General features: G+C 42.6%; 2 protein-coding genes across 2 annotated transcripts in view; both read right to left on the bottom strand.

The window, feature by feature from the left end:
* cnmd (chondromodulin) overlaps positions 1–1,099 on the bottom strand; it is a 3,555-nt gene extending 2,456 nt beyond the window's left edge. Inside the window, 4 exon segments of the mRNA XM_025063717.1 lie at positions 32–172; positions 707–736; positions 738–857; positions 1,088–1,099. Of these exon segments, the coding sequence (XP_024919485.1) occupies positions 32–172; positions 707–736; positions 738–857; positions 1,088–1,099 (303 nt within the window).
* A 299-nt stretch (positions 1,100–1,398) lies between these two features.
* Positions 1,399–7,849, bottom strand: LOC103392025 (protocadherin 8). Its single transcript, XM_008328543.3, has 3 exons — positions 4,782–7,849; positions 4,458–4,656; positions 1,399–3,064 (listed from the first exon to the last, which is right to left on the bottom strand). Exons 1-3 carry the CDS (start codon positions 7,209–7,211, stop codon positions 2,751–2,753), a joined length of 2,943 nt encoding a protein of 980 aa, XP_008326765.1. The 5' UTR covers positions 7,212–7,849; the 3' UTR covers positions 1,399–2,750.
* Positions 7,850–12,871: the final 5,022 nt, after the last annotated feature.

The raw sequence follows: 12,871 nt of genomic DNA, 5'->3' as shown, positions 1-12,871 counted from the left end.
AAGAAAGAACAAGGACAAAAAAATCACTGACAATTTGAAAGTCATGAATCTCCACCGCTTCCTCCGCAGCGCTCCCAGTTTTGAATCTCTCCAGGTTGTTGTCGGAATCAATTTCCATGGAGCCCTCCGTCACCTCCCCATTGATGTTCACAGAGTACAGCACGTTGTAAACCTGCCAGGAATCACAGTGGAATGTTAAAATGACTGATTAAGTGGAGTTATGTAAATCACACTGAAGCCAAAAAAAGGCTTGAAATGAAGATAAAAACAAGTTTTTCTCCACACACTCGCCGCTCCCACTGCATAATGTTTTGTGTATTTCATCTTGAGAAATACTCTGTGGATTTCACACACTGAGAGGTTTAGCGTGGCACCACAACAGACGCTATTGCAGACCTTGATGGGGCTGTTTGCCCTACAGGTGAACTCATTAGGACAGTAGTAAACATCACAGTAACTCAGAAAATTCAGATTCACAGGAGCGACTTTTGTATGTGCTGCTGACTGGATCAAAAAAGGATGTTCATAATTAAAACAGTGATATTTAATCAATGGGAATTTGTTTGTGAATAAAACTTTGTCTAAAGTTAAGGAATTAAATGGTCCTATTGTCACAGTACCCAGTTTATACGTTATGACATTTCTACTCAGATGTTTTATATGCTGCAGACTGCTTTAAAACCCTTTTCGTAGGTTGTTGCCTTACATTCTTGTCTCTGACATTCCACAGAAAGAAAAGCAGCCAAGGATGCACACAGCACCAGCACTGCACCGACAACAAGAACCACAGCCCCAAATCTCAGGAGGCCAGTGGCTGCAGGAGAGCTGCGTGTGCTGGATCTGCGTCGCCCCTTCAACTACGGAATCAGACAGAACAGAGAGCGGAACAAAGAGATGGACGACTTCACCAGGTAAATGTTGACACGTCAATTATCCCTGACACTGATCGAGCCTTGAATAATCGCACTGCGACACTCAAAACACCGCCGTCTGTAATTTTGCGCTCCCTCCATCGTCCTTTTCATGATGTCCCGTGTAAATCCTTCTCTCTGATGTTATCTGTCTTTGAAGATTCTGGTTTTCTTACGTAAGCTGACATCTAAGTGTGAATGACGCACAGTGAATGCAAAGTGAAATTCTTCATCTGAATGTTTCCTGTAAGTCCATGTTGCACGAAGCAAGGTGGCCCTCCTGTGGTACCAGCATAAAAGTTCAGAGTTCAACTGAGACAAACAGGTTGGAAGTCTGACTGGAAACAAACAAGGACATTCTTCTGCCCCTGTGGATTCTATTAAGGGACATTTAGCTAATATTAAGAGTTTGCACTATGACTTTTTCATCTGCTCTGCTCGCCAACTGGTTGTTGGACCATGACATTCTCTATTAATTTATCTGGGATGGTGACATAACCACCAATGGGTCCAGGATGTCATAACCCAAGGATCCACTGTACGTACAGTATGTTAAAAAAAAAATATATACATACATAAACAAGTAAAAAAGATGTGTTTCCTGCAAGTATATCAGCATTGTGTTGAACTAAACACGCTCAGGTTGCACACCGAGTTTTGTGACGTGTATGTTTGGAAAGCTGTGGAAGTTTTGTACAATGTGCAGTAGATGACCTCAAAAAACGCAGTTTACTGTGTGGATCAACTGTGTACAACAACGATGGTGACCTTTGACCTCTTTACACATTGTGTGGATGAAGACTCTGTATAATGCTGTCGCCCTGGTTACATTCAAATCTGAGCCTTGTCCATCTCTTTGCACATTCTGGAAACACTCACTTTCATTATTCCACTCAATCATAACTCACGTCGAAGGAATCCGCGCTTGTTAAATGTCCTGATTTACAAATGTTTTGAATGTACATCACGGTCAAGGTTACGTGCTTCTTATTAAAACATAAAAAAGGGGGAAAAAAACGCAGAAAGGACGGATATTTGAGTGTGCAGTGCTGCTGTTGCTTGGATACAGATTGAGCCACATTTTTGGATAATTGGTGAGCTGGGAGGCAATCAGAAGAGGTGGTGGTATTTTTTGACCTCTAAAAATATGTAATTGTTGTTGAAACTTTAATATGTGCATGTAAATGGAGGCAACATTAGAGCTATGCTGAAAATCCTCCATAACATGTGACTTTGACTTAAGCTGACTGAGAAATCCATTTTGTTGAACGCCAGGGTTGTTGTTGTTGTTCCTCTTAAGCCTTTAAGTCAAATTAAATGTATTCACGTGGCTAATTGGGGTTATTCTGTCTTTATGAATATTTACCACAGACAGTAAATTAACAGTGAAATCCGCCAAGGCTGGAAAACTAACTGATTTTACTTGAGTTGGAGAGCAGAATGATTTCCTTTGAGTCCTTTATTTGTGCAACAATGTGACAAAATCTACCACAAACATGGTAATCTTTCATAGTGATTGTTTAGCCACAGCAAGAAAGGCCCCTTACAGCCCGTAAGTCCAAGGTCAAGGTCATGCCCCTTAAATAATAACAACACATGCTTTCTGAAAATCCATAATAAAATTGTCTTTACATTGAATTGTTATGAAAAATATATTATTAATGTACAAAATCTTGCATATTACACATGAGAAAAAAGAACAGTCTTACATGAGCCAAAAGACACGGGACATACTACAGTACAAAACACTGCAACGATTCAACACGGAGTCAATAAAGATAGAGGTACTGTACAGTATAAAGACAGATATCCTTTCTGGACGAGAAGGTCTTTGTTCATTTATGAGTTTGCGTACTCCGGGATCGATATCTCATCTGTCTCCTGTATTCGGGCCGGTGTCGGCGGACCCACGAGGATATAGTCAAACTCAGTTTGTTGAACTTTTTCGTACACACTCTGCAGTGCGTTGGGTTTGACCACGTGACTCGGGTAGTAGTTTTCTCTCCTCGTGTCACGTGGCAGTGAAGCTGTCTTGGAGAACGTTGACAGATGCGGTGCACAGGCCATACTGGTGTTGGGCCTGGTGGCTGGCGGGTTCCAGCAGCGGTCAGAGTGTCCCAGCACTTTGCACTCACTCGTACATGCCCAGAGAGCTGTGGACAAAAAGGGGGTTGCATCATGATTAATGCACTGGGTCCAAATCGTTTCACTGTACGATTGGAACGTTGTGACATTTCTGGGGGTTTGAGGCACACAGTAGTTACGGGCTCCTGAAATGGTCAAGACCACAGACACATATTTGTCTGCTTCATTTTTGAAGCACTCAATTCATTTATAGTTTGAGGTAAAAAACCAAAGCGAGTTGTGGTTCATATTTTCACTTTGTATTTCTTGGGAGTACCAAGTCTCAATAAGGACTTCTTAAGTGGAGCCACTGTGTGTGTTTATGTGAGCAATTATCAAAGTTGCATTAGGAGTCACAAGGACAATCAAATGTGCAATCATCATCAAGATGATTGGTTAAAAACAGACCAAGTTATTAATCAAACATCCCAAAAATAAAACCAACACTGAGTACTATTTTTACAGCATTAAAACCAGAAATATTTTAGAAGATGCTGAGCAAAGTACATCCATTTAGTAATATTGTTCAACAAAAAAAAGATTTGAGCTTGGATAAAAGCATTTCTACCCATAAAATATTGGATGGGAGTTGAGAGGATGTCTGGCTTTGGAACAATAAACTTATGACAAGAAATGGGTGGAGCAACCGCTGCTGTAGACTATGTTTGTAAAGATGAACCGTAGACACTGTAGAGATGAGATTTAGCTAATTTAGCTAATCTAATCTACAGGGATTTGTATATGTTTATCTGCATGTAAGGAGACACTGTACGAACCAAATCTGAATCAGTAATCAGTAAGACATGACATGATGGTACGAACCAAATCTGAATCAGTAATCAATAAGACATGACATGACGTTTGTTGTGATACTAATTCTAGATTTTCTCCTGTACAAGGTTATTGGTCTGTAATGCTTGATGAAATGGTTTTTTGTGGGTAGCTCACACTCATAAGGGAGTGACTGACAGCTGGTTGGTACAAGCAGACTCAGGCTCAGTAGCATAACTGTGGTGACATCATCGCCCCTGTCTGTACATCTACATAACAATGACTTTTGTCACAGTTTTTTTTTTTTTTTTTTACCAGTTTTCCTTGTGTTTTATTGGATTTCTAACAAGAGCAGTGACTTGTGAAACCAGTGACCTCTGATGGTGTTTTTAAGCGACTCACAGTAGAAGGCTCAGCTCTGTTGCTATATACGCTTTATGAACAAAATTAGACAAACAACAGTTGGACACCATCCAACAAAGACCAACAAACATATTGTACTATATTCAAAATAAATGACATTTTTCTTTTGTGAATTTAGCCAAAAACAAAAAGTTACAGATATTGCAGTCAGATTTGATCATTTGTGGAGTTTTTTTTTTTTTCATTTTCCTGCCTCCATTTTTCAGTTTCTGCCTCTCTTATACTTACTGTTCATTGGAGGTGACTCTTTTTTGTGCACGTCCCCATTTAAGTCTGAGTCGCTGTCATTGAAATCGCTGTCTCCTTTGCCACTGTCCTTGCCACTGATGTGTGGCTCCCTCGCAGAGATTGTGGTGAATGAATTACCCTTCCATATTGTTATAGGTCTCACTGTTTCTTTTCCATATCCTGGTAATGTACAGTAACCCTGCCAAGACACACAGATGCATATATTTTCAGTCAAAATGCAAAAAGAAACAAAACAACAACTTCAAAACACAACACAATGTGAGAGAAACTAAAATCCTCTCAGAAACAACAACAACAACTTGCCTTTAATTTCCCCTCCACCACCCTGCTGTTTGACTCAAAGGAGTCTGTTGTCTGCCTGCCATCTTCACACGCTGCTTCTGTTGTGTTGCTGTTGGCCAGTGGAGGTTTCCCTGGAAATGGGTGGGCATCAAACACTTTGCCTTTGTGGTTGGCAATCATTGAATCAATATGACCACTTTGCAATTTCTCCACATTTGGCATGTCTTCTTTCTCATCACACCCCCGCTCCCTTGTCTCCTTCCTCCTGCGGCTGCAAATGGTTGTAATGAGAATGATAGCCAGCAGGAGGAGAGAGCAGCTGCCCGCCAGTACAATGATTATGGCTATGGACATGTCCCATTCAAACACCTCCTCGCTGTCGTTAGGGGCAAAGGAAGGCACGCTGGGCAGAGTTCCTTCCACAAAGCTCAAATGTATAATGGCTGTGGAGGTGAGCGCGGGGGCTCCATTATCGCTGACAGACACCGTGACTTTGACATTGTCATTGACATCATATGTCAGTTGGCGGCTCACGTGCAGTTTCCCAGTTTCTTTGTTGATGGAGAAGCCCAGGTGGCCCCCCTCTGTGATTTTATAGGACAGCTGTGCGTTTGTGCCTTCATCGGCATCTGCGGCCTTTATGTGGGTCACCACATAACCTGCAGGTGCATCTCTGGGCAGGAAAACCTCAGCAGAACCTTTGTAGAGGGGGGGCTCTATGATAGACGGCTGGTTGTCATTTTGATCAACTATCTTTAGCCTGACCACAGCTGTGCTCTGCAGCTGCGGTAAGCCCCCGTCACTGGCCTGGATGTGTACGTCCAGGTGCTTCATCACCTCGTAATTAAAGCTTCTCAGGGCGTATATGGAGCCTGACACTGAGTTCAGGGACACAAAGGTGTTCACTGGGGAGCCCATGATCATGCTCTCCACCAGCCTGTAAGTGATTTTGCCGTTGATGCCCAGGTCCGCGTCGCTCGCCTCGACGGTGGTGATGTAAGCCCCCGGAGCGTTGTTCTCCACCACTGAAACTTCGTAAACGGTCTTGGCAAAGTGAGGGGCGTTGTCATTCTCGTCGGTGAGTCTGATGGTGAACTGAGAGATCTTTCTCAGCGGCGGTGACCCGAAGTCCTCAGCCATGACCGTCAGATTATACTCGCTGATCCTCTCCCTGTCCAGAAGTGCCGCCGTGACAATCATGTAGCTGTCCTCGTGAGCCTGTCGGAGTTTGAAATGGTCGTGTCCGTACAAAGTGCAGTGGACCTGACTGTTAACTCCCGAGTCTCTGTCCAGGGTGCTGATCAGCGCCACCAGACTGTCTTTGTCTGCCGCCTCGCTGATGTGCGCCACGCCAGTGCTGACGGAGGTCATCGGGGTGATGCTGATTTCTGGGGCATTGTCATTTACGTCTGTGACGTGAATTATTATTTTGCACACAGAGGGGACGGGGTTCGAACCCAGGTCGGTCGCCTGCACGTCTAGCTCATAGGTTCTTTTGTCCTCAAAATCCACGGGACTCTTCAGCGTCAGGCGACCGGATTTATTATCCACCTGGAAAAGTTCTCTGATCTCATGAGAAACCTGTTTACCGAACCCGTACACCACCTCTCCGTTCAGTCCCTCATCGGGGTCCACTGCGTTTAAGGTCAGAATAACAGTGCCAACCGGTGCGTCCTCCGGGAGCCGGACTGAGAAACTATTCTGGTCGAAAAGGGGGCTGTTGTCGTTAAAGTCGGTCACTCTTATAGTTATCTTTGTGGACCCGGATCTGTGCGGGTACCCGCCGTCAGTGGCCACCAGCTCCACACTGTATGACGACTGGGTCTCTCTGTCTAGCTCTTTCATTAGCACCAATTCCGCATATTTAACCCCATCCGCTCTCTGGAGCACATCGATGGTGAAATGACTGTTGACAGAAATCTGATAGCTTTGTATGTAGTTTGAGCCGACATCAGCGTCAAAGGCTGGGTCTAGAGGGACCCGGGACCCCACCGCTGCGTTTTCCGAGATCTCCACTATAGATTCCCTGCTGGCAAACTCCGGAGAGTTGTCATTGATGTCCCTTACTTCCACCTCAACGTGGATCAATTTGTAGCGATCTTTGGAGAAATTCACCACATCAAAAGTGATGAGGCACTGTGGAGCGTGTCTGCAGATTCTCTCCCTGTCTATTCTCTCCGCCACGGCGAGTTCCCCGTCGCTCTCTCTCACCCTGATGAATGAGTCGTTGAATTGTTTCATCATCCTGAAACTAGTCTTGGACGAAAGATACTGGCTCAAGGACATGTCCTTGGCCAGGTTTCCGATGACAGTACCTGCTGTGTCCTCCTCATTGGTGTGGTATCGTATAGTATTTCCTTCAGACCGAGTCTGTGAGGCAAACACAAACTGGCTGATCAAAAATAAAGAAATCCACCGGTGCCAATAAGTTGCCCGTTTCCCCCACATCATTGTCGTGGTGCTGATGTTCCTCTTGTCAGACAGCTTCACTGTGAGCAGAGCAGATGAGCGCAGTTCACCTCCATCCAGCCGCCTCCTGTGTGAAGTGAGATGTGCTCAAAGTCAAACTTACTTGCTCCTTGCGCGCAGCAGCCAGTCAGACACGCTTGTTGCCTCCCCTTCAACACAGCTCAAAATCCTGCCGTGGCGGGGGTTTATACAGCTCCTCATGCTAATGAGACGAAGTGTGACCAATCCCTCACTTTGGAATTAAAAATACCCCTTGTGGAAAAAAAAAGAGAGAGAGCAATAAGCCATTTTAGAGCGCACACGGAGAGAGAGGGAAAGTCAGAGACAATTAAAAAAAATGCTGAAAGATTTGCCAGTGCTCCAAGATAATCTCTGCACCCTGAGATTTTTTCTTTTTTTTTTTTAACAAGAGTGTTGCCTTTTTAATTTGCAGCAGCCACTTCCTTCCCCCCTCTTCTAGTTGGGTTTCAGAACATATGCACGCTCTCTCACAGTCGAGGCAGTTGTTCTCGGTGAGCAGAGGGTTCTGTTGCTGCTTATTTGAGAACAGCTCAATTATCAGCCTCCCTCTTTCTGTACTGAGGCAGAATCAATCGATCTCTCGATGCAACCATTGCACAATGATTTTCTTGTTGTATTAAAAAAACAGTTTAATAATCCGTTCACACGGTTTGTTTCACTGTGAAATCATCTCAAATGGATTAAGATTCAGGCTTTGGTTTGATCTTGTTTTATTCATAGTATATATTTTAAATACGTGTGTGTGTGTGTGTGTGTGGGGGGGGGGGTCACAATTTTTCCAGCTAAAAATTAAATCTTAGTTTATTGTTGCGAAATCCCTCCTTGCTCTGACTGGTAATTGGAAGGCAAATACTTTGAGTTTGTGACCCAACAATGGATCAACGAGATATACAGCAGGTTGTGGTCGCTGACAGTTGTGGAAGCAATCAAAAATAGAAGTCTAATATTGTAGTTTCAAGTGCAGTACCACCACCTGCCAGCAGGGTCTGGCAACTAACCCTTAAATATTAGGTCTACCAATCTGAGAGATGGAGCAGTGACTAACAATGACAAAACAGATCACAACACTACTGTAGTACCACCGCAGACCCAGTATGGGCTGCATACCCTATATTTACCTCTAAGTACGAACAGTTTGACCAACATTAAGCAAAAAATATCTGAGGAAGAGAATGTATTTCTTAAAAGATAAATAATTCTATACATTAGCTAATGATGTCTGTTCAGTTAATTAGCATCCAAAATCTGACACATCACTAGGGGGAGCCAAAGTACCACCAGCAGTTTGCATACCATAGTTTGAGCATCACTGCATTTCATTTTTTTTATCTGAAGTATTGATGTGTGATGTCCACAGTATCAGCTGCATTTTCATGCGTTTCTTTTGTGCATTTGTGCAACACCGTGAGATGATAACTGTACCGACGGCACTACCGTGAGATGTATGGGGGTTTTTTTCCAGCTCGTTGCTGTTCTCTGTCTCGATTCATATTTGTTTTAAAACCTTTAGCAGCTTGTTTTTCTGCTTTGTGTGGAAACCAGTGAGTCAGAAAATGTGTTTAGTGTCTCTGATTGATTGCTGTGTGCTCTGGTCACTTTCTGTGTTTACTCTAAGTGTCTCTTGGCCACTATCTCTCCCGTCCTCTCTCTCCCACTGCACGGCAGAGGTAAATGCAGTGAAGAGTTATAGCATCAGTTACGAAAATCAAATCAGAGTTCAGTGTTTGTTAGAAAATGTTTTCTGCGAGCACAAGTGCTGGGAGTAATGTGGAGGCAGACGGTGCTTCTCAGAGTGTGACCTGCTGCAGAACGGTTGCTCGGTGCTACATTGACGACTATGTGGATAAAAACTATTTTATCTTTTCTTGTGTTTTGTTTCAAAGAGAATTAAGCAGTTTACTAATGCCATCTTAAGAAGCTCTGATGCTGCGTAACAGGTTTTTGTTTTACCACAGTTTTCCTCCTCTTGTCGTGACATTCTAATTAAATATTTACTTCAGGCATTTAGCACCACCAACAACCAAATTATATGTATAAATAAGATAATTTAGAGTTGTAACATTATTCATTTATGATGCCTTAAAATGTCAGCTAAGGTTCTATAAATGAACCATCTTTAGCATCTCATCAAATCAAGGTGAATTAAGGACTTTTTTTTTCTTCTCCTTCAGTTTGCATAAAACTGAGCAGCAGCAGAATCTCATCTAAGGCTTTTTAATGAATTTAGAATGTTGACTCAGGAGACAGACTTCACCATCCAATATCAGAGCCTGAATCTCACAAATCTGCGAAAGATACTTTCTTTGCATATAAAATTTCTTCAACTCATGTGGAAAGCCTTGCCAGAAATGAAAAGAAAAGTTACGAATATTTAAGACAGAATATTAATGTCTGCAGTTAGGAATTTTAATGTTTCAAAAAAGACCTGATGTTCACACTCTCTTCTTACTTTTTACACAGCAGTGAAGTCTGTGTCAGTGGTTGGACTCTGAAGTCAGATATCGTTTTTTTTTGTTTTTTTTTCTTTCATAAAATCAAATCGTCTTCCTGTCCGCTCCTCATGTACTTTGTCTGATTAAGAAGGTTCTGCCACCACACGCTGCTCGCTGCCACAGTTTTCACCTCAGGGGCACAATCACGAAACCAAACCTTAAGGGATGTTACAGAAATACTGAATGGGATTGCAACATGTACTTCTGTTTTGCTGCACATCCTAGGTGCTGCTACAGTTAACGGTTTCAACCTCTGATGATCATATTTCTAAATTTAAGAAATATCTAATTACGTCCCAGGAATCGTGTTGCTGTGCTCATTTCTGCTCCTGTCAAACCTAGAAACCAGCAGAGCTTATTGGATTTAGACAAGTGAATTTTCCTCCACAGTATAATTATGCTTTTGCACTTTTGCACTTCTGGCTGTTTGAGTAAAAACACAGTAAAATGCTGGGTTTTTTTTTTCACCTAGTAACCGAATAACAATCTGCTATTAATATTCGTCTTTAAAACACTATTCCTCCATCTGACTGGAGGAGAATTGTTTGGTTTTTTTGTTCCCTGCGTTTGCACAAAACAATGGAAAAAAAAATCTGTGAATAGCTCAGAGAGACAGACTGAAGAGGAGACGGTGTGTAAGAATATCAATTTCAGGTTAAGTTCAGTGTTTATGTAAAAACTTTTTAATTGCAATACAAGATAGAAATGTATGAAAATTTAGCATGCATTCAGTAAAGACCGCAGGTGCAGGCTGTGTGGAGATGCTGCTGAAACAGTTTAGCCCATAATGGCACAGAGCAGGCTGCAGGTGCCACGGCCAGGTGTTGGGAATCTCTGCATTGAGTCTGAACCGGAAGACTATGGACTGGAAGTAATGAAGAAGGACCAAGTTAGAATCCCGCGAGACTTTTAAAACCAGTCCAGGCAACAGTTCAACCGTGGGGATCAATAAACACAAAAGAATGCAGTGGTGATAGATGAGGCGAATAAAAGCAACACGGAAAACATGGGACATGAAAAGCTCAGAAAATACCAGAGGCTAAGATGAGACCTACAAAGCATGTGCAGAGTAGAAACCTTATTCCTATTGAACCTACTTCTACTCCAAACCCTTTTTGATAGAATTAACACAAATGTAGGGTAATCAAAGGGTTAACTCTTTAACACAGGAGCTGCGTGTTAATCACAATGAATCACGATTAACTATTAACTAACTATATTTGTCAAAGGGCTAGAATTTTTCCAGTACAGATTGGATGGTTTGACGGGCCGTATTCTGCCCGCGGGCCATCGGTTGATGATCCCTAGTCTACAGTCTCTCTGAATCCAGTTGCATGGATGGATGCTTTGTTGAAACCAAAACTCTTTCCTGCAGTGTTTGAAAATAACCATGCGTAAAAAATATGAATGTTAGATCAACGAGAAGTGGATGGATGGACATATTTTTTAATCTGATTAATTTCACAAACGAATCATTGTGTTTATTGGTGTTAATATAGACAGACTTCTTGTTAAACACTAAAAGCCTCTGTTTGTCATTTTGTCAGATAAATATTCCAGTGCATTGCTAAATGATTTGTGCCATATTTCTGGATAATCAGGGTTGTACCGAGGGCCAAGAGAGGAGCTAAATATGTGTGTGTGGAGAAAAAGGAACAGCGGTGCAGGTGGTAATTGGAGCACTAGGGGCTGTGACCCACAAATTGGTGGAATGGCTGCAGCAGATTTTTAGGGACAACAACAGAGGTGCGGGTCCAGCGTGCGAGGAACAGCTGGGGTACCCTGCAGAATTCACGACTGGAGTGTTTGATTTTGCCATTAAGAGGCTAGATTTGAAGACGCACAGCTGACAGTGTGTAGGTGTTAAGTGCAGACTTGATGGGTTAATGTGTGAAGCAATGCACTAATTTAACTCTATTTATAGTCCATTTGGAGGCAAAGTTTTTCAGAGCACAAGTTGCAAATGAACCTTTTCCATAGGAATGTGTTGCCACAGCACTAATGCTCCGGACGTTTGTCAGCCTTACGTCGCCTTAATGCCTGTCCGTTGCTGTCAAAACAGAACTGCAAACAACAGGTGTGACCCCCCTGGTGGCACTAGAGGAAAAATCAAATTGCCACTAAACTCTGTAAGGCGCACTCTCTTAGGAGTAAGAATCTCTGTGCAATGAAGAAATTACATTTTATATTGCTAAAGAAAATTCATACAAGCGAGGTTGATGCTGTGTCCCTGCCAAAAAAAAGACAAAAATAATATTATAATGTACTTTTAATGCGGCAAAGGGAAGCGATGAGAACCGCTGAGGACGGTTCATTAAACAGGTTGCTAAACAGATGTTTCCTCTTTCAGCCGAGTTCAGAGCCACATTACGTGGGCTGATTTTTTACTCTAATGAGAACAAAGGTGATCAGAGATACAGTGTGGGCGACTCTCTTTGGACTACATTAAACCAGGTCAAATGGCTGTGGTGATAGATGGATGATTACTCCACAACACTGCAGTAGTTTGAACTGGGACGCGGAGGAGTGGAGGCCAGTTTATTGTAAGTAAACGATTGTTTATAGAGGAGGATGGTTATTAGCAGATGGCTGCCTCCGTTGTGTTGTGCAAATATCGCAGCTTTATTTACATATCACATGACATTTGCGTTTTGTGCTGCGGGTCAACAGTGCAACGCAAAATGTGTTTTTACGTGGGTACATTTACAGCTCATTACGAGCCGCCCAAGGTTCGAGCATTTGGAGTTTGTGTGTGTAACGACACAGGGATGGGAGTATAAAAATATATTCTAATGCATGAGCTCAAGGTCACTTCCCCAGAAAGACTTGACTGGGCTCTGAGTCCAGACTTCATTCTATATTAATATTTGATTTTATATCTTTGTGACGAGTTATGAAATTGCATTTTGTCTGCAGGGGAAGCAGCCAACTGTCCCCGGAAATATTAGCCCTAAAAGGGGGGTGGTGGGGAGGGGTCTTTATGATATTTATGGAAAGGCACGATAATATATATATATATGTTTTGCGATTAATAACACAATTGTATAGAGTATGTGTCTGTTTCCATGAAAGTTAAGCTGAAATTATTCACAGCCTCAAACAGATTCTGCAGAACAGAGAGAGAGACAG

The sequence above is a fragment of the Cynoglossus semilaevis genome, chromosome 16 (genome assembly GCF_000523025.1).
Source record: "Cynoglossus semilaevis isolate Cse_v1.0 chromosome 16, Cse_v1.0, whole genome shotgun sequence".
In the NCBI taxonomy this organism is placed as follows: domain Eukaryota; kingdom Metazoa; phylum Chordata; class Actinopteri; order Pleuronectiformes; family Cynoglossidae; genus Cynoglossus; species Cynoglossus semilaevis.
The sequence above is the reverse complement of the archived record's forward strand: the minus strand, read 5'-3'. Positions and strand labels throughout refer to the sequence as shown.

What these genes read in the sequence shown, in the direction of transcription:
- LOC103392025 (XM_008328543.3), bottom strand. Translation starts at nt 7,211, where the DNA reads ATGATGTGGGGGAAACGGGCAACTTATTGGCACCGGTGGATTTCTTTA. An exon ending in TGGTGGAGGGGAAATTAAAG is followed by an intron (nt 4,657 to 4,781) that starts GCAAGTTGTTGT and finishes GTGTCTTGGCAG; the next exon opens with GGTTACTGTACATTACCAGG. An exon ending in AGAGTCACCTCCAATGAACA is followed by an intron (nt 3,065 to 4,457) that starts GTAAGTATAAGA and finishes TTTTGTCCACAG; the next exon opens with CTCTCTGGGCATGTACGAGT.